The sequence below is a fragment of the Pelodiscus sinensis genome, chromosome 1 (genome assembly GCF_049634645.1).
Source record: "Pelodiscus sinensis isolate JC-2024 chromosome 1, ASM4963464v1, whole genome shotgun sequence".
NCBI lineage: Eukaryota > Metazoa > Chordata > Testudines > Trionychidae > Pelodiscus > Pelodiscus sinensis.
The window spans coordinates 267,465,179-267,484,325 of NC_134711.1; the positions used below are offsets into that span (position 1 = coordinate 267,465,179).

Here is a 19,147-nt window from a genome sequence, read left to right on the forward strand (position 1 = left end):
CCCTGGAACAGGAGTGTTTTCTTGAATAGGACCAAAATAAATCAGATTAGTTTCCAGAAATATTAGTTTAGATCCTGCCCTTTATTTCACCTTTATATTACATATTCCTTATTTTCTTCTTGTGGCGGTGGGAAGAGATAACAGGAAGAATGTTAATTATTTGGCAGAAAGACAAGAAATAATTATAATACATCTAACACAACTTGAATCTGTCTTAAACCAAAGTCAAACTATCTACTGTAACTTTAATGGTAACATTATTGATTGCAACTGACAAGATCACCACACTAATCTGTTTTAAGAGAAATGAAATAAAAAGTATCTTACCTAATTCATAGAGATGACTGCCTACGTTAACTAATGCAATAAAGTGAAGATCTACCTTTTCATCTATGCTTGGTGCCTGTAAGAAAACAAACAAAAATATCCAATATAATACTATGTACACCAAATCACTTATGATATTAAAAACACAATTTCCCAATATAGAAAGCATGTGACCTATAAAAGGAGGGGACTTATCTGAGATGCCCTAAAAGCTAGAGTGGACTGATTTTAAGTGAAATTATTTAAAAATCGCCAATCAATCATCATCATCATCATCATCATTTTTTTTTTTTTTTTTGCATTTGTATTCTAGGATTTTCCCCCCTAAATATAGGTTGGTTCTCTTTGGTCAGTAACCATTTAAGCATGTTGACATTCAACTAAATATCATTTTTACACTAAAAATGTAAAAGCTAACCTGGAGGATATACTTAAAAAAACAACAAGGAGTTTAGTAGCACCTTAAAGACTAACAAAGCCTGTGGATGGTATCATGAGCTTTCGTGGGCACAACCCACTTCTTCAGATGACAGAAGCGGGCTGTGCCCATGAAAGCTCATGATACCATCTACAGGTTTTGTTAGTCTTTAAGGTGCTACTGGACTATTTGTTGTTTTTTAAGTTTTTCCTGTTACAGACTAACCTGACTACCCCTCTGAAGCAGGAGGATATAGTATATATCTTAACACTTATTTAAGCAGTTATATACTTTAACTTAAAAGTATGTGTCTGAATAAATGTATCTTCATACCGCTACCATCAAGGTTACCTTATTTTAGATAGGGAACTAAAGCACGAAGGGTATGTCTACACTACAAAGTTAATTCGAACTAACAGCCATTAGTTCGAATTAACTTTGATAGGCGCTACACATACAAACCGCTAGTCTGAACTTAATTCGAACTAGCGGAGCGCTTAATTTGAACTAGGTAATCCTCATTCTATGAGGACTAACGCCTAGTTTGAATTAAGCAGTTCGAATTAAGGGCTGTGTAGCCACTTAATTCGAACTAGTGGGAGGCTAGCCCTCCCCAGCTTTCCCTGGTGGCCACTCTGGGCACCACCAGGAAAACTCGTCTGCCCCCCTCCCGGCCCCGGAGCCCTTAAAGGGGCACGGGCTGGCTACGGTGCCCGTGACAGGTGCAAGCCTGCCAGCACCCAGCCAGCAGACCCTGCACCTGGCACGGCACGAACCAGCTACCCGCTGCCACCCAGCCCTCCGCCTATTCCTGGGACCAGGCTGGCGGCTCCCAGGAGCCTGCCCGGGTCCGCAAGAGACGGGCGCCCTCCTGGTCTAGTGCGGACATCATGGACCTCATCCACGACCTCCGCACTAGGCACAGGAAAGTGGCTGTCCAGGGCAGGAGAGCTGCCGGCCTGGCCACCCAGGAACAGGTTTGCATGAAAATCAAGGTGGTCCACTGAGATCCCCGACCCTGAGCTTAGAATGTCCGTACTGGGTCAGACCAAAGGTCCATCTAGCCCAGTAGCCTGTCTGCCGACAGTGGCCAACACTAGGGACCCTGGAGGGGATGGACCGAAACAATGACCAAGCCATTTGTCTCGTGCCATCCATCTCCAGCCTTCCACAAACAGAGGCCAGGGACACCATTTCTACGCCCTGGCTAATACCACTCCATGGACCCAACCTCCATGACTTTATCTCACTTCTCTTTAAACTCTGTTCTAGTTCTAGCCTTCACAGCCTCCTGCAGCAAGGAGTTCCACAGGTTGACTATTTGCTTTGTGAAGAAGAACTTTCTGTTATTAGTTTGAAGCCTGCTACCCATTCATTTCATTTGGTGTCCTCTAGTCCTTCTATTATGGGAACTAATGAAGAACTTTTTTTTATGCACCCTCTCCAGACCACTCATGCTTTTATAGACCTCTATCATATCCCCCCTCAGTCTCCTCTTTTCTAAGCTGAGAAGTCCCAGTCTCTTTAGCCTCTCTTCATATGGGACCTGTTCCAAACCCCTGATCATTTTAATTGCCCTCCCTTCTCCCACCCTCTCTCTTCCCCTCTCCCACCTCCTTTTCCCAGTTTCCCCGAGTTTTGTTCAATAAAGAGAGTTTCTATTTTTGAACACACGTGTCCTTTATTTTGTACATCGGGAAGGGGGGCTAGGGAGGGGTAAGTGGAGGGAGGTGAGGGAGGAATGGGGTACGAGCCCCCGTGGGGTGGCTCTATGGGCTTCTTGGGGTGGAAGCTCTCCTGAAGCCCCTTGATTGACCCCCCCCCCCTCGGAAGGCAGCCTGTGGCAAGTGCAGCCGGGCTGATGGCTGAGTGCTGTGATGTGCTGAGTGTGGGCACTCAGGGCACTCCAAGCCAGGACTGCTTTGCAAGCGGGGAACCCCTGAGAACTGTCTGTCCGGGGTGGGGGTCGGGTCCCTTTAAGCATAGCCCTCGGCTAGCCTGAGACAGCAGCTCCACGCTCTAAGTCCTAACCTGATGCCCTGCCGGCACTGCTTCCGGCCATCCTTAACCTCGGTTCAGGGTCCACTCAATGTGGACATGCTAGTTCGAATTAGCAAAATGCTAATTCGAACTAGTTTTTAAGGTCTAGATGCACTAATTCGAATTAGCTTAGTTAGAATTAACTAATTCAAATTAAGTTAGTTCGAATTAGTGCTGTAGTGTAGACATACCCAGAGAGATTAAGACCAAAGTTGTCACATTCAGCAATTTTAAGTTTCCATTTTGAGATAGCAGAGGGTACGGTTACACAGCAGGGATGAAGTTGAATTCAACTATGCAACTTCAGCTATGTCAATTGCATAACTTAAGTCGAATTAGCTTAATTTGGCTTTTGGCACTGTCTACACAGTAGGAAGTCGAAGGAAGAACCCTTTTTTGACTTCCCTTATTCCTCGTGAAATGACGGTTCCACGAGTCAGAGTAAGTCACTGTCCAGCTCAACATTATTTCAAAATAAAGGCTTGTAGCATAGACACGCACTATGTTATTTTGGAATAACCTCAGTCTAGACGTGTCGTAAGTGACTAAATCCTAATTTTTCTAAGCATTTTATCTAGCGCTTTATATGTTCTGTGTACCAGATCCCATTAACTTAAAACTATAGCTTTGTGTGCTTAGCACTTCTATAAATCAAGCAGAGTACTCTAAAAGTTAGGAGTACACAATTACTGACTGCCTGTGAAAAATCTGGTTTTAGATGCCTAGAATCATATAACAACGCTGTCAGAGGGAGAGGCAAAAAAACTCAGTTATCTCGGAGAACAGTCAACTGCTTTATTCATGAGACTATCCTTACTTTTCCTGCAATCCCAACCCCATTTCTAACTTCTGCCAGAAATGGATGCAGGGATCCTATAGACAAGAGCCTCATTCATCCATTCACTCCCTGAACCCCAAATGTCCTGTGTGATGAGTGAGGCAGAGGTCCTGTGGAAAATACATGGTTTTTTTAATTAAAGATTGTATCATCATGCATACTCAACAGGGGTCTGAATTAAAGTTATACAGGTAACCTTAATTCTGGCAGTTGCTGACTTCTGAGGAATTGATTCCTCAACCGTAGTTTTTCTGCTGCCACTGAATCCTGGTGGCTAGAAGCCACTAGCCCTTTACACATCTGTAGGCACGTGACAGTTCTCCAAAAAAGGTTTTACAGTAGACTTCCGATAATCCGGCACCTTTTGGACCTAGGTGGTCCCGGATTATCAGATTTGCAGGAGAATCAGGAGGTCCGGTACAGCTGCACAGCTTAACAGCTGGCCAGGACACAATCTCCCTCCCTCTCCCCTCCACTTTCCTCTTCCCATCGCCTCTGTGCTGTAACCTGATCCTTCTCCCCCTCCCCTCTGCTGAAGCAAAACGCTCTTCTCCATAGTGTAACAGGATCCCACTCCCCCCCCCCCCAACCTTATGCTCCCTCTGGTTACAGCCAGCCTGTGTGCTAAGTGGCAGGCTTTTTAATCAGCTGGTCAGGAGCGCTTAGCATTTTGATGCCGGTGTATCAGGAGTGCCGAACAGTTGGATGCTGGACTATCGGAGTTTTACTGTATTTTTGGAATTTAACATACCCATCCTATATAAGCCAACATAATTTATCATCTGATAGTTATTTTATGTACATGTTATTTAAGTATGAGGTGGAGCTATCAAATGGTGTCATAAGCGTGTTGGGGAAGTAAAACAATGGTACCCAACAAAAGAAATTGTCTTTTTGTGTTGTTCTAGGAAAACTGCAACATGACTGTAACTATACTTTATGTAGTTTCAATTAATTTCAAAATCTTAGTGTGGTATTCGTTGTACAGTCCTTTGGAAGAAGTGGATACACGGGGGATTCTGCACATTGTATGTACCAATTTAATTTTGGGGTATCTTGGTATCAAAGGACCCATAGTAATCAGGTCAGCTGATACGGATTCATGTATTTGCCATTCGTGTATTTTAAAAAATGGAAAACAGAGCTAACATGGAGACTGAAACAGGCACCATTACTAACACAGCTGACAAGTATTGCTTCATACCTGTGCATGCAATTTGTGACACACTCACTCCGGACTTCTGCAACGTACTTCCTGCTATACACACATTAACAGCGTGTGATTCTGTCTCATCCCTATTTGGTATTGGGGAAAAAACTGTGTTAAATGATAAAACAAAAAGGAGCTTACTGCTTAGGGGATCTTGCCAAATTGGAATTTTTGCAGCAAAGAAATCTGGGGCAGCTCTGTATTAACAGAGCAAAAAAGACAAAGAGAATTGGGAGGGGGCATGAAAGGTGCATCAAGACTGTAATTGGTGATGGAGTGACATAAAAGACTGTTAACAGAAAGTTATGCAAGCCATTGAAAATGAGAACTAAAAAGCTTCAATTTGATGTAGCTGAAAGACTGAAGCATGAGGTCACAGCAATTGGCAAGGAAGACAATTTTAGTTGCTTCATTTTGTATGCACTCAAAAGGGAGATGTGGGGTGTTAGGAAGATCAAAAAGCAGGAGATCATGACCTGATCGTAAGTCTTAGCAATATGGAGAGAGATGACTAGTTCTTGGACAACTGTAGAGCCTCTCTGATTATGTGGAGTCAGAGATGAACACCCAATAACAGGCTTTAGTAACTGAAAGAAAGGTATTATGTGAAAACAGTGAGAATAAGGGATATTTGCAGTGAAACTTCCAATAAATAGAGACCTGCATGGATACAATTTTTTTACCTGCATTTCCAGCCGTGGATAACTGTGGATATAAAGTGGATATTTGCAGATTTGCAGGACTCTACCAATAGACATCTAAAAGTCAACGTAGCTGAACTGAAACCCACCTCAGTTGGCTAGCTTCAAAAAGGAAAACTACACAAAAATGAGGAAGCTAGTTAAAAGTAACAATCATAACAGTAAAATGTTTGCAAGCTGCATAGATACGGTTTTAAAAAACACCAAAACAGAGGTGCAAACTAAATATACATACCTCAAAAACACCCTCAAAAAAACAGTAAGACGACAACACACAAAAAATCACTATGGCTGAACAGCAGAATAAAATAAGTGATCAGAGACAAAAAGGCATCCTTTAAAAACTAAGTCAAACCCTACATAGGAAAATGTAAAGGAGCATAAACTCTGCCAAGTCAGGCGTAAGAGTATAAGGCAGGACAAAAACGAATGACGGACAACTAGTAATACAAAGAAAAATTAACAGTAAAAATGTTTTCTTTATGTACATCAGAAGGAGGAAGCCTGCCAAACAATCAGTGGGGCACCACTAAATGACTGAGGTACTGGAGGACCACTCAAGCAAATCAAGGTTGTTGTACAGAAGAATTAGAATTGGAAAAGGTATAACAAAAGGAAACTGAAATGATTAGGGGTATGGAACAGCTCCCATAGAAGGAGAAATTAAAAAGACAGGACTGCTCTGCTTAGAAGACAGAGGTCTAAGGGGGGATATTCTGTACTATTCATTTTGGAAATTAATCTGTTTGTTCAAGAACTTTTCTTAAATGTTAAGAGCTAGGACCACCTAATTTGGCATAAAACTTCGTCTTATCATAACTTAAAGCAAAATAAGGGTTTGGTTGTGCCAGGAAAATGGGATGTGGCTAGAATGGGATTGCTTCTCATTAAACCATACATCAAAGAGACAATCACCAGGCAGGTGAAAATCACAGGCTAGCTGGAGGCATTCCCCCTTCATCTGGGATTACCCCAGTTGCGAACCTTCCATTCCAATGTGCCCTTTTATGGGGAGGGGACAGGACTGAAACTCTCCTCCTCCCCAGATTCATACAGGGACATTTCTGGCTGTTCCCCTTCATCACTGTCACAAAAAAAGTGCACAAACTTAATTGAATCAAGGACCCAAGCAGTGCTGGGTAAATGTGCTAGTGGTCTATAAAACGATGAACGATGAGGAGAAACTTAATAGGGGAGTATATTTTACCTTCACATAACACAAGAACCTGATCTCCCCCAATAAAATTAATAGGCAGAAGATTTTAAGAAAACTTAGTATTTATTCATTCTATCCTCAATGAACATGTGGAACTCATTGACAGGGGATGTTGTGAAGGCCAAAACAATATCTGGGTTAAAAAAAGAGAATTAGGTAACTCCATGGAGCATATGTCCACAATGGCTCAGTGGTATATTATGGAGGAGACACCAGACCTTCAGAGCAGAATTCTGCTCTGTGGACGATGTAAAAGGGATCATTGTCACAGGTTAAGAACCATAAGGAGAGAGAGGGCAGGAAGGACTTTGCCCATCCTGAAATGCTGACAAACTTCTGTGAGATTAAACCTGGGGAAAGCACATCACTGAATTTTTGTTATTTTCAAAGATCTTTAACTCAAGCACTCTAGGCATAAAATTTCTGTGGCTAATATATTCCTTTGCTAAGCCCGCCCTATGTTCCTTGCTTTCCTGCCACATTGTCCCCAGAGAAATTAATCAAGAAGCCCAGAGAGCTTCATCCTACGTAGAGTTCTGGGGTAGTGTGTTGAAGTGATCTGGAGGCATAGGAAGTCTCATGCTGATTTCAGGAAGCAGGTAAGTGGATGGCAGCATCCCACAGAAAGATATCAGGTAAGAGATCTTAGCTCAAAAGTGTGCCCTGCAGATCTATTCACAGGGACTAAGACTCTATCCAAACCCAGCGGGTTAAGAAGCACATGGGACCTAGTGACTAAACCTACATACAGAAGACTGGAGAATGATTAGATGGGCACTGGGCCTAGATGTAAAACGGAGAAAGAGTTCTAACATGGAGAGATGAGGGCGGGGGGGGGGGGGGGGGGGAGTGTTAATGGTGGGTTTTGAAGCTGAGGGGAAAACCAAAGCATGATAGTATTTTGGAGCTAAACAAGGCAGGAAAAGTTTAAAAAGTGGGCATGAGAGAGTGAGCTCATGTTGCAAGTGCAGATGTGGAGAACAGATGAGTTGGAAGGATGAAAAGACATGAAAAAAGGTAGAGGAATATTATTGTTCAACTGAAGCAAACAAGGAAAATAGAAAAATCCTAAGAATCCAGAAGCGAGCTTACATTAATGAGCAACAGATCCAAAGAGTTCACTGTTTAATGTTTATGCCAGATATGATCATATCGTAAGTCACTAATCTGTATTTTTACTCCGAAAATTAATTTAAGAATAAGGCGTAAGGAGTGCCAGACTGTTGTAGAGAGAGAAAAAGTTGTAATGCTCCCAAGAAAATGAAATATATGGTTCAATTCTCTATTTTCACAAAAAGAATGGTCAGACTGTTCATTCACAAATATTTAAAGATCAATGTACTAGTTCACTGTATTATTAGAAATAACTAGAAAATGCTTAATTGGATCCTTTATTTCACTCATTATAGATTTACTGGAAACAAATCCCTAAAGCATACAAATATTCACTGAACAACTTTGGGCAAAGTGTTCTAAAGATACGAAAGTAAACTTAAAAAACAACCAAAAAAGTTTTCTTCACCTAATATTAAGACAGGTGAATGACATGAACTCACAAATGCTAGTGAGAAGGCCAAGGGAGATGTACCCAGTAACGTTTTTTTCCTTTAATTTGTGCATTTTCCTCTGAATAATATTCTCAATTTTCATTTGTTACACACTAGGTAAGGCTCTGAAGATATAATATCTAGCAAGTTTCATAGTTCTCAAATACGGATTTCCAACCACTGTCTATATGTAGCAGATTAAAACAATTCTCCAAATAAACAAAGGAACGGGGTAAGGGTTTCAACATTGAGATATATGAATCATATAAAATCAACACTCAAAAAATGGAAGTATTTCACATGTGAATGTGTTTGTGCCATTGAACAACAGCAAAAAGGATTTCCATTTCCCTATTCACATTGGGGAATTATTTAAACTTACAATTGGTCCAAATAGCATCCACTCCCTCATTCTATTTCAGTTTACTGATTCCAAGGGTTCGGTCCTATAACAATTACCTAAAAATGCTGTGTACTAAATAAAAATAGAATGAACAATTACTGTATCATTATTTAAGCCTCATGAATAAGAAAAAAAAAGTTGAGGCATGATATTTGATAAGGAGCCACCATCTAACGGAAAATATTAATCTTCAAACAAAAGATGAAACGAAGAAACTTTGTATCTAAAATAATAGGACCTCAAGGGAGAAAGTATCTAAGCCACCTCAGAACTACAGGAGCCTGAAACACCTAGAGGACTATAAAGCAAAGCTCAGAACTAAGAACAAGAAGGAAAATGGGTTCAGGATATAAAAACACAGGAAGAGGAAATCATGCTGTATGGCAAAGAATTAGAAACTGCTAAGAAGTGCCCTTAACAGAACCAACTTAAATACCAGGAAGATCAAGTAAAGAGCGCAGAGGTTTGAAGAAGAGCTTATGGAAGAACAAGCAGTTCCATAAAGGGCAAGCTTCTTGGATACACTGAAAAATAGTTCACAAGTGCCAAATTGTCTCAGAACCAAAGAACAACAAAACCACTTAGGAGGCAAAGCAAGGATTAATACATGCTTGCTGTTCCCCACAGGAAAAAAAAAGCCCTAAGAATGGTTAACAGAAAGAACAACAGCTGTGTGGAGACTGAAGATGGACTACACTTACAACAGAACGGAGCCCAACAGGAAGGCGTATCAATGGCTGCCAACACCGAAGACAAATTGATGGACTGGTAGCCTGTGCAGGACTTACATGGTTATGTTTGACCCAGGAGAGAGATGCACAGTGACACAATGGTGAAGACTTCATTCTGCACAGGCTAAAATGAGGCTGCAATGACAATGATGGTAAGGATAGCGAGGATGATGATGACTTCATACATATGAAAAAAATACTTACACTTGAATTAATGTATCTAAGCTATTGCAAAGATCCCCACTTTCTGTATTACATATTGCTTTAATAAGCATCAGCATGGAAGAGTATATGCATGCCTAGGAATAGGCTTATTTTAACAATAATATGGCAACAAAGAATGGAAATTAACAAAAGATATGGTCCAAAGCTGAAGAAGTTCCTAACAAATATGAACCCTTTAGAACAGTTATGTTAGTCACGCCCAATAAACTTCATAAAATGAAGACAAGCTTTACAGAATATATTATAAAGATTGTCGAAAGAAAGGAGGAAGGCAATTAAAAATACCTTCAGTTCTGGGAGATTAGATGACACAAAAGGATCTATCCTTTCCTCAAATGCAACCCAAAAGTCAGGTTTTCATGTAATTTAGAAGAAAGCCATATGATACAGTTCTGATTAAAGGGCATCAAATCATTATTGAAGTGGAAATCAGAGTTTTTCACATTGGTATATTCCCAATGTAAAAGGATAGCAACTGGAATGGGTCACTGGGGAAAGGTATGCAACTTAATATATATTACACTTATTCTTCTAAAATACATCTGTGGCATTTCTGCCATTAATACAGGCTGAAATCTGTTCTCATATCATTCGTAGAAGTAGGAATATGTTAAATGATTCAAATAATGGTTATTAAAAGTAAGATTATAGAAGCAAATAACGAAATAACTCAAGCACAACTGTCTCATTTTACAGAATATGTATTGCAGCAAAGTTCTGGTTGTTCCCTGTGGGTCTCACGCAACTGGCAGGCAGTGTAAGCTTCAAAGGCTTGCTGTGGTCCTCCAAGCAGCCTCTTTCTCTTTACTAGAGGCAGGAGCCAAAGCCTACTGAGCCATACTCATAATAGGGTAGTTCATAATTGGGGGGGCAGGGGGAGGAAATCCCCTCTGGAGTCCTCATATCCCTTCTTGGGGGAAGATCTTTGTGGTGTTGCGGGGTGAAGCTGGGCCCACCCACTACTCTGGGTTCCAGCCCAGGGACCCTAAGGCAGCAACAACAGGCAGGGTTACTTCCACTCTCAATCTGGCAGCTTTTCCTTGGGCCACTTTCCCAAACGATTTCTCCCAGCACCTTTTCTTTGGTACCTGCTCATCAGTCCTCAGCTCAAACCCACATAGCTCTTCTATACCACACTTCCTTCTTCCAGTCCTTCACTCTTTTCTCTCCCCATTCTATGCCTGGGGGGAGACCTTTTAAAGCAGTGCCACAGGCCTTAATTTGCTGCAGGTGTCTCATTAGCCTGTGACTTCTATCAAGTCCTAATTGACTCAAGGTGCCCTGCCTGATTATGCTGCACTTAGGATTGGCTTTTTTTTTTTTTTTAAACGGGGAAGAGAAAGCTATTCACCCAAGCCCCAGCATGTCTTCCCTCTATTAGTGTATGGCAGACAGTTGATCTGGGTCTGTCAGGTATGTATGCAGAAAAGATGTAATTCCACAAGATAAACCCAATAAGCATATATTCACCACAGTGAAGTAAGTGTTAAACCGTTCTAATGAAATACTAAAGCTCAATGTATAATATGATTAAGTTGTTATCCTAACAGAAGAAAAAATATAATTTACAGAATATCATCTTGACAAAAAAGTATCACAAATTCATACCAATACTGCTTTCTGCTTTTAAAGCTTTCCAACTGCCATTTTGCTTTCTTAGTCTATATTCATTCTGTGACTTCCCCATGATAGGAGGGTCAAAGTAAATTTCTGTGCCATATACAGGCAGTCCCTGGGTTACGTACAAGATAGGGACTGTAGGTTTGTTCTTAAGTTGAATCTGTATGTAAGTCGGAACTGGCGTCAGCCGCTGCTGAAACTGATCAGTTTCAACAGCGGCTGAATCTGGACGCCAGTTCTGACTTACATACGGATTCAACTTAAGAAACCCAGGCGTCCCCAAGTCAGCTGCTGCTGAAACTGATCAGCGGCTGATCCCAGGAAGCCCGAGGCAGAGCAACTGGCTGAATCAGGACGCCTGGGGCAGAGCAGCTGGGGTGCTGCCGGGTTGGTACAGTAGCACCGAGGAGCGGCACTGAGGGACCAACCCGGCAGCGCCCCAGCTGCTCTACCCCAGGCATAGGCAAGAAAAGACTGGTCTGATAGGAGGGGGAGAGGGCGCATTAGCTGCACACCCCCCCCCCCCCCCCAGCAGACCAGGGAGACGGGAAGCAAATCCGTGGAGCACTCCCGCAGCGGGCGTGCTCTGCGGCTTTGCTCCCGGTCTCCCTGCAGACAAGAGAGACGGGGAGCAGCTTTTCTCGCCCCGGAGGATGGGGGCGGCGGGACTGCAGCGCATCTGGGCGTCCCGGCGCTCCAGACCTCTGGGGCGAGAAAAGCCCCGTTCGTAACTGCGGATCCGACACAAGTCGGATCCGCATAACTCAGGGACTGCCTGTACAGTACAGAGCAAGAGGCAATCAAAGAGATTCTTTCTGCATAGTAAGCGTTAAGTAAAAGAATAGCATCCAGGCTATGGTGAAGAGTCATGTAGAAGTTTGCAATATGCTCCTTGCCTTTAGAGCCTGAGGCAAAACTTATAACTTTGACATATTTTGGATCAGGTCATATACTTTAACAGCTCTATAGAGTGGGACAATGTACAGCCAACTGGAGGAAGAGGGAACAGAGGCAATCCAACAGCAGAATAAGACAGCATTTGTGGGATCAGAAAGAAGCTTGCAGGAGTGATGGCTGCTATGCTTCTTTTATGCTGCTTTGATACTTGGATTTCTCAACTCTTCATGCTGACCAGGTATTAAGAGGAATGCTTTTGAGTTAGCAAAGTACTGAAGATGCATATAACATACCAGAAGGAACTCAAAGCTTCAGAATGCACAGCAAAATACCTAAAATTCAGGGTTTCCTTTAAACTGTGTGGCCGCACAGCTGCTTAGTAAGCCCCACACGGAGGCACATAGCTGCTGCGCATGGAATGCCATGAATGGAGCACAGAGAGGCCCCCTGCTGGCACACGCCTCTTTCCCATTTGCACCAGCTCCCTGAAGCACAGGTGCCTTCTCAAGTTCTCTCCCTTTCATTCCCAGAAGCACGGACCTGCCATAGAGGGAAGATGTGCCCTATCTCCAGCCTAACCTAACTTCATCGGAGCTGCTACAGCCAGCAAAGAGGTGCCTTTCACCTGGGCCAGAGCTGCTGCAGTGAGAAGGAACATGGGAGAGATGGAGGAAGCCCTCTCTAAGAGAACAGTCTGTACCCACAACTCTTCCTTCTCCACTCCATCCCAGATGCCAGACCCCCAGCCACAGCCTCATCTCAACTAGGGACATGACCCACCCCTTCTGTACTTGAGACAGCAGCAGGAGGAGGGGGAGGGGAGGGGGCTGGTTCTTGCAGGGAGACACCTGGCCTCTTTCATGCTGCTGCCTCTATCAGCAATTACACGTTTGCCAACTTAAATGTGTTTTAACATCCCTAATCTCAAACCTCTGTCCGAGCCCTGAGCCCCCTGCACACTCCAAACCCCTCGGCCCCACATCTGCCACTGATTGTCCATGTGAAGAATGAAGTTGGTTATGTGCATCAGTATGGAAGTGACGTGTCACACATCTCCATATTGGTGCACATAAAATTCATTCAACAGATGGACATAAAATTAGAGGGAACACTGCCAAAATCGCTAGTCAAATCCTAAAGAATTACTTCTATTTCTTGTAAAACCCTTCCAAGTCAATGGACCTACATATGGAAGCACAGGTCTGCTGACCAGAACAAGTTGTAGGATCTACATCTGAATACAGTAAAACTCCATTAGTCCGGCATCCAATGCTCCAGGACTCCTGATGGTCCGGCACCATCAGGAACCCGGAAGTGCTGGGGCAGCTGGACAGGCTTCCCCCATTCAGCTACTGCTGAAACTGACCAGCAGCTGAATCGGGGAAACCGGGAGCAGAACAGCTGGGGTGCTGCCGGGTTGGTCTCGAAGCGCTGCCCCTCGGGGCTGCGGGACCAACCCAGCAGCACCCCAGCTGCTCTTGGGGACTCCTGGGGCAGAGCAGCTGGAGTGCTGCCGGGTTGGTCCCGCAGCCCCGAGGAGCAGCGCTACGGGACCAACCGGGTAGTACCCCAGCTGCTCTGTCCCAGGCATCCCCAAGAGCAGCTGGAGTGCTGCTGGGTTGGTGCCGTAGCGCTGCCCCTTGGCACTGCGGGACCAACCGGGCAGCACCCCAGCTGCTCTATTGCAGGCATCCCCGATTCAGCTGCTGCTGAAACTGACCAGCAACAGCTGAATCAGGGACGCCTGGGGCAGCGCCGGATTATCGTAAGGGGGGGCTATGAGGGGTCTGGGGTGGCATCCCCTCTCACCCCACTCCAGACCCCTCATAGCCCCCCCTTCTGACAGTCCGGCATATCTGATAATTCGGCACCCCCTGGGTCCTAAAGGTGCCGGATTATCGGAAGTTTACTGTATCTTGTGGTCTGGCAAGTTAGAATTTAGAGCCCTCCCTCCACAATGCAATGCTAATGCAGACTATATAAGGTTTTTAAATTCTGTAAATTTCTTGCCTATTTTGGTAACAGAGGTTTGTCTTGAATCTGCAAATTGTTTACCTAGCAACATAGGGGAAAAAAACGTTAAAATTATAGAGTAGGAATTTAGGTTTGGCTGGATAAACACGGTTGACAGGAAATTGCATAACAGTGTGTGTATTTTTGCTCTGAAAAAAATATAGAGTAGCATTTTCATATCATAAGACTTGTCAAGACAACATGGTAATGCCAACCCAGAGGATGCTGAATTTAGCTATTTGCTTAAGGGAGTAGAGATTGACTAACTAGTTTGAGATTTACATACAAGATTTATTAACAAATAAAACATTTAGATAAAAGCATTCTTAGCCAAGTGTTATATTTAGGCAAGTTACAGGACTAAATTATGACCTTCCATCTCTTTCCTTCATTTACTATATTTTAATATACTTTATATTCAATCCTACACTCTAAAGTCAGGCAAGGTTTCATTAAGACAAAAGGAATTTTGTTTAAGAAGCTGGATTTTCCCTTTCACCATTTATCACTCTCAATTACTGGCATCTATTTCTGAGTTTCCCAATTGTTGCTTTTTTGTTTAAGAAAATGATGAATAAATTCAAGTAAATGTTTCTGAAAAGGTTTTAAACTACAATGATGGGGGAACTTTTTCTGGTCAAGGAAGAAAAATACAGTCATACCTCTTTTAAGGGACAGTCACAGAGCTCTGTAATTAGGTGTGCAGTGCTGTCATCAGGGATGGTATTCCTGATGGCCTGTAATCTGTCTTCATGTGGAATGTTAGTGTAAAGAGCTTCTACGTCCATAGTGGCCAGGATGGTATTTTCAGATAGATTACTGATGTTTTGAAGTTTCCTCAGGAAGTCAGTGGTTTCGCAGAGGTAGCTAGTAGTGCTGGTAGCATAGGTCTGAGAAGGGAGTCGATCTAGCCAGATAATCCTGTTGTAAGTATGCCAATGCTTGAGACAGCCCTGCACACCTGATCACAGAACTTTGCAACTTTGTCCTCACCCACAACTACTTCTGATTCAGAAGCAATTTGTATCTTCAAGTCAGTGGCACAGCCATGGGCACCCGCATAGCACCACAATATGCCAACATCTGTATGGCTGATCAAGGTTTCCTCAGCTCTCACCCCCTAACCGCCTTACTCTACTTACGCTACATCAATGGCATCTTCATAATATGGACCCACGGAAAAGAGACTCTTGAAGAATTTCAACAACTTCCACCCCACCATCTACCTCAGCCTGGACCAGTCCACACGAGAAAACTACTTCCTTGACACTACAGTACAATTAAATGATGGACAAATTTCTACCACCCTATTCTGGAAACCCACTGACCACTACACTTACCTTCATGCCTCCAGCTTCCATCCCAGACACATTTCTCAATCCACTGTATACAGCCAAGCCCTAAGATATAACCGGATTTGCTCCGATCCCACAGACAGAGACAAACACCTACAGGATCTACATAGAGCATTCCTAAAACTGAAATAGCCACCTGGAGAAGTGTAGAAACAGATTGACAGGGCCAAAAATGTACCCAGACACAAACTACTTCAAGACAGACCCAAAAGAGAAAACAACAGAATTCCACTTGTCATTACCTTCAGTCCACAACCTAAACCCCTCCAACGCATTATCCACAATCTACAACCTATCTTGGAAAATTATCCCTCACTCTCAAGAGTCCTTGGGGGAAAGGCCTATTGCAAACAACGCTTCCAACCTGAAAGAAATTCTTTCCAGTAACCATGCTACACAACTACATCATAATCATCCAGGAACCCACCGCTCCCATCAGCCCTGGTCCCAACTCTGCCCACATATCTATACAAGAGAATTCATCACTTATGCCACCAAATCAGAGGCTCATTTAACTGCACATCCAGTAATGTGATCTATGCCATCAAATGCCAGCAATGCCCCACTGCATTATATATTGGACAAACTGGACAGTCCCTACGGAAAAGAATCAATGGACACAAATCAGATATCTATAAAGGGAACATACAGAAACCTGCTGGCGAACACTTTAATCTGCCTGGTCACTCATTAAGAGATCTTCACATTACTGTTTTGTTACAGACCAATTCCACAAGCCAAATACACAGGGTAGGGTTGGAACTACAATTCATTCACAAGTTTAATTCTCATACCAATGGTCTGAATTGAGATACCCGGATGGCTGGGCATTATCTACCAACCAACCAACCAATGAAGGTGCCAATGGTTCTTTGTGTAGAATCTGGTGTCAGTACTCTTCCTCTAATTGCTAACTAATGGTTTGTATCTGCTTCTAACTATCCAGTCTTTAGGTGCTCATACTATCAGTTTTGCCTGTTACATGTTGCTCGGCTTTTCCTTTGATACTTACATATCCAGTACCTCTCCCCCCCTCCCCCCAACCCATTTTTTTCCTCTTTCACCTCCCCTCTCCCTTATTTTTGGTTCTGGACATCCAACACTCTGGTCATCTGAAGAAATGGGCTATGCCCATGAAAGCTCATGATACTATCTACATGTTTTGTTAGTCTTTAAAGTGCTACCAGACCATTTGTTGTTTAAGTTTTTTCTTGAAGCAGTTTCTCAGAAAATTGGCAGCTAATCAAATCCTTTTGTATAGCATCCTGCCATCTAGTATGCATCTTCCAGCCCTTCTCCTACCTTCTACTTCTAACACCCTATTTCCTATATATTCTTCTGACCTTCTTTTCACATGCCCAAACCACACAAGTCTGGATTTCATCAACATTTCTATAATTGGTATCATCTTCACACTTCCCCTAACTCATTTGTTCCTAACAGTCTATCCTGTTAGCTCCAAGCATCCATAATAGCCTTTTCATTTCCACTGTATTCAAGATCTTCTCCTGCCTCTTCATTCATGCCCAGCATTTGGAGCCATACAAAAGTGCAGACCCAATTACCATCTTGTATCTTATTTTCAGTTTGACAGGCATTATATTAAAAATGAATTCACTCACTTTTCTCCATTTAATACATGCCTTTCTGCTTATTCATTTGTTGTTAATTTCATCTGTACTATCAAGCCTAGGCACTTCAGCTTCTGCAACTGATCGTAGCTGTTCCTTCAGTTTTGTTTTAATGAAAGATTTAACTGAATCTAAAATCTTATACTCTGTCCTATTTCTACTGATTTCATGCTGTTTAAGCACCCCCCCCCCCATATTTCTGAATCTTCTTCCACTTCCTCTTTGCTTTCCCCAACATGCACATAAATCTGTAAGAAGCACACACCAGGGTGCCATTCTCTGGATATTTTCTGTAAGTGCAGCAAGCATCAAACTGTGAACAAAAAGGTGCTTACTGCAGAGCCCTAATGTACTATTGTATTACTAGAATCCATTTACTCCTTACTTATGGCCTTCAGGCATCTATTTCATTCTCATACATGACCCAATAACTGCTTTGATAACACACTCTTAAGATTTAAGACTGCATTCATTGTTGACCTCCCTGGCAAGAAAATCCAAACTGAATGCCACTCATCTTTAGTTCTTTTTATACTTTCTTATCCATAGCTTTTGCCCAAGTCTTCGTTGTGTGGTTCACAAGTTTAATGTTGCAGCAGTTACCCCAGTCTTGGTATGTCTGCTTTCTTCTTAAGTATTGGTATTCCATTCTTCTCCAAGCATGAAACCTCATCCTAATGTTCATTATGGAATTAAACTGTTGTGGTGATATGTTCAATCCTTCTTCACTTCTGTTGGCATGCCACCAAGGTACAGAATTATTTTTCAGGTTACCCAATGCTTCTGTGCTACTTCTGGATCTGGTTTGATTTTAATTGCACATCATTGTTCTCTTGGATTCTCTTCATTCATAAAACTTTTTCAAGTAATTTCTCCACTGTTCTTCAATCTGGTTCTCATTAATGTCGTTCTAAATGTATATTTAGTAGTTTTGATCTCACTAATGTCTTCAGTTCTCTTATCCCAGGCCCTTTTTAGTTTATACATTTCTCTCTCACCTACCTTCGATTCAAAATGGTCAAATAAACCTTTCCTGTCTTTTGGCTTAGTGGTTGCTATCTTTTTGGCTTTTTATATGGCTGAAAAATCCTGCTGGAATGTTGCTTAGCACTATTTGTTGCAATTTCTTTTTCCTTCAGAAATATTTTCATTCCATCACCAGATCTCACTGTTTTGTTTCTCTAAGACGATCTTTGCACACTCTTGAATTTTGTTTAAAATATGATTCTGCTATTCATATTTTCTCTTAAACCTTCTACAGATCTCTTCCAAACATTCATTTTACAACTCCTTGCTAACACCATTAAAGCTCCCACCACTTGGTTTTCTGTACTGTTATAGGCTATTTTCTTCTCATGTACAATATGTATCCATAGTTAAAAACAACAAAAAAAAAAATGGTGGTTTCAGATTCAGTGCTTTCCTCTGTGACAACCTTAACTGTTTTTGATGCTCTTCAGCTCAGATTATCAAGAAAAAAAATGATCTGCACACTCATACTTCTCTCTTAGGCTATGTTTATACTATGAGCTTGGAGTATGATTCTCCTGCTTTTGTGTGTAAAATGAATTTATATTTACTGGAAGACTTACCCAGAATTGCCCACGTCCTTCAGGGCAGGGAACTGGCAGTGTAAGGGGTGCAGAAATCAGGGCAGGGTCTTGCGGTTGGGGCATGAGGGCTGGATGGTGAGAAGGGGCTCAGCACAGGGGGGTCCTATCTGGTGAAGCTTTCTCGCCTGCCCCCAGCTGCCAAGGACCTTCTGGCCCCTAACCACTCTTGGTCATTGGGGCCTTCCCTCCTCCTCCCCACCAGCACAGTGGCCAAGGTCTTGGGGGAAAAGGGGGGAGGAGAGATTTGGGGCAGGATGGCTATTTACTCAGCCTGGTGGCAGGCAAGATGCTAGAGCCCCGGCTCTGCTGGCCACTCTCTTTAGGGGTGCAGTTGTGCTCAGTGGCCACTTCGCATTAAAAGC

General features: G+C 42.7%; 1 protein-coding gene across 4 annotated transcripts in view; it reads right to left on the bottom strand.

The window, feature by feature from the left end:
- The window catches only part of UCHL3 (ubiquitin C-terminal hydrolase L3), a 55,873-nt gene that overhangs the window by 7,616 nt on the left and 29,110 nt on the right, over positions 1-19,147 (bottom strand). For 2 of the 4 annotated variants that reach the window (XM_075918887.1, XM_075918889.1), the window contains exons 6-7: positions 9,402-9,566; positions 328-403 (exon numbers count right to left, since the gene is read on the bottom strand). In XM_075918887.1, coding sequence (XP_075775002.1) covers positions 328-403; positions 9,402-9,566 — 241 coding nt within the window. The remainder of the gene's footprint in view (positions 1-327; positions 404-9,401; positions 9,567-19,147) is intronic. The other 2 variants (XM_075918888.1, XM_075918890.1) reach the window with 2 other exon arrangements.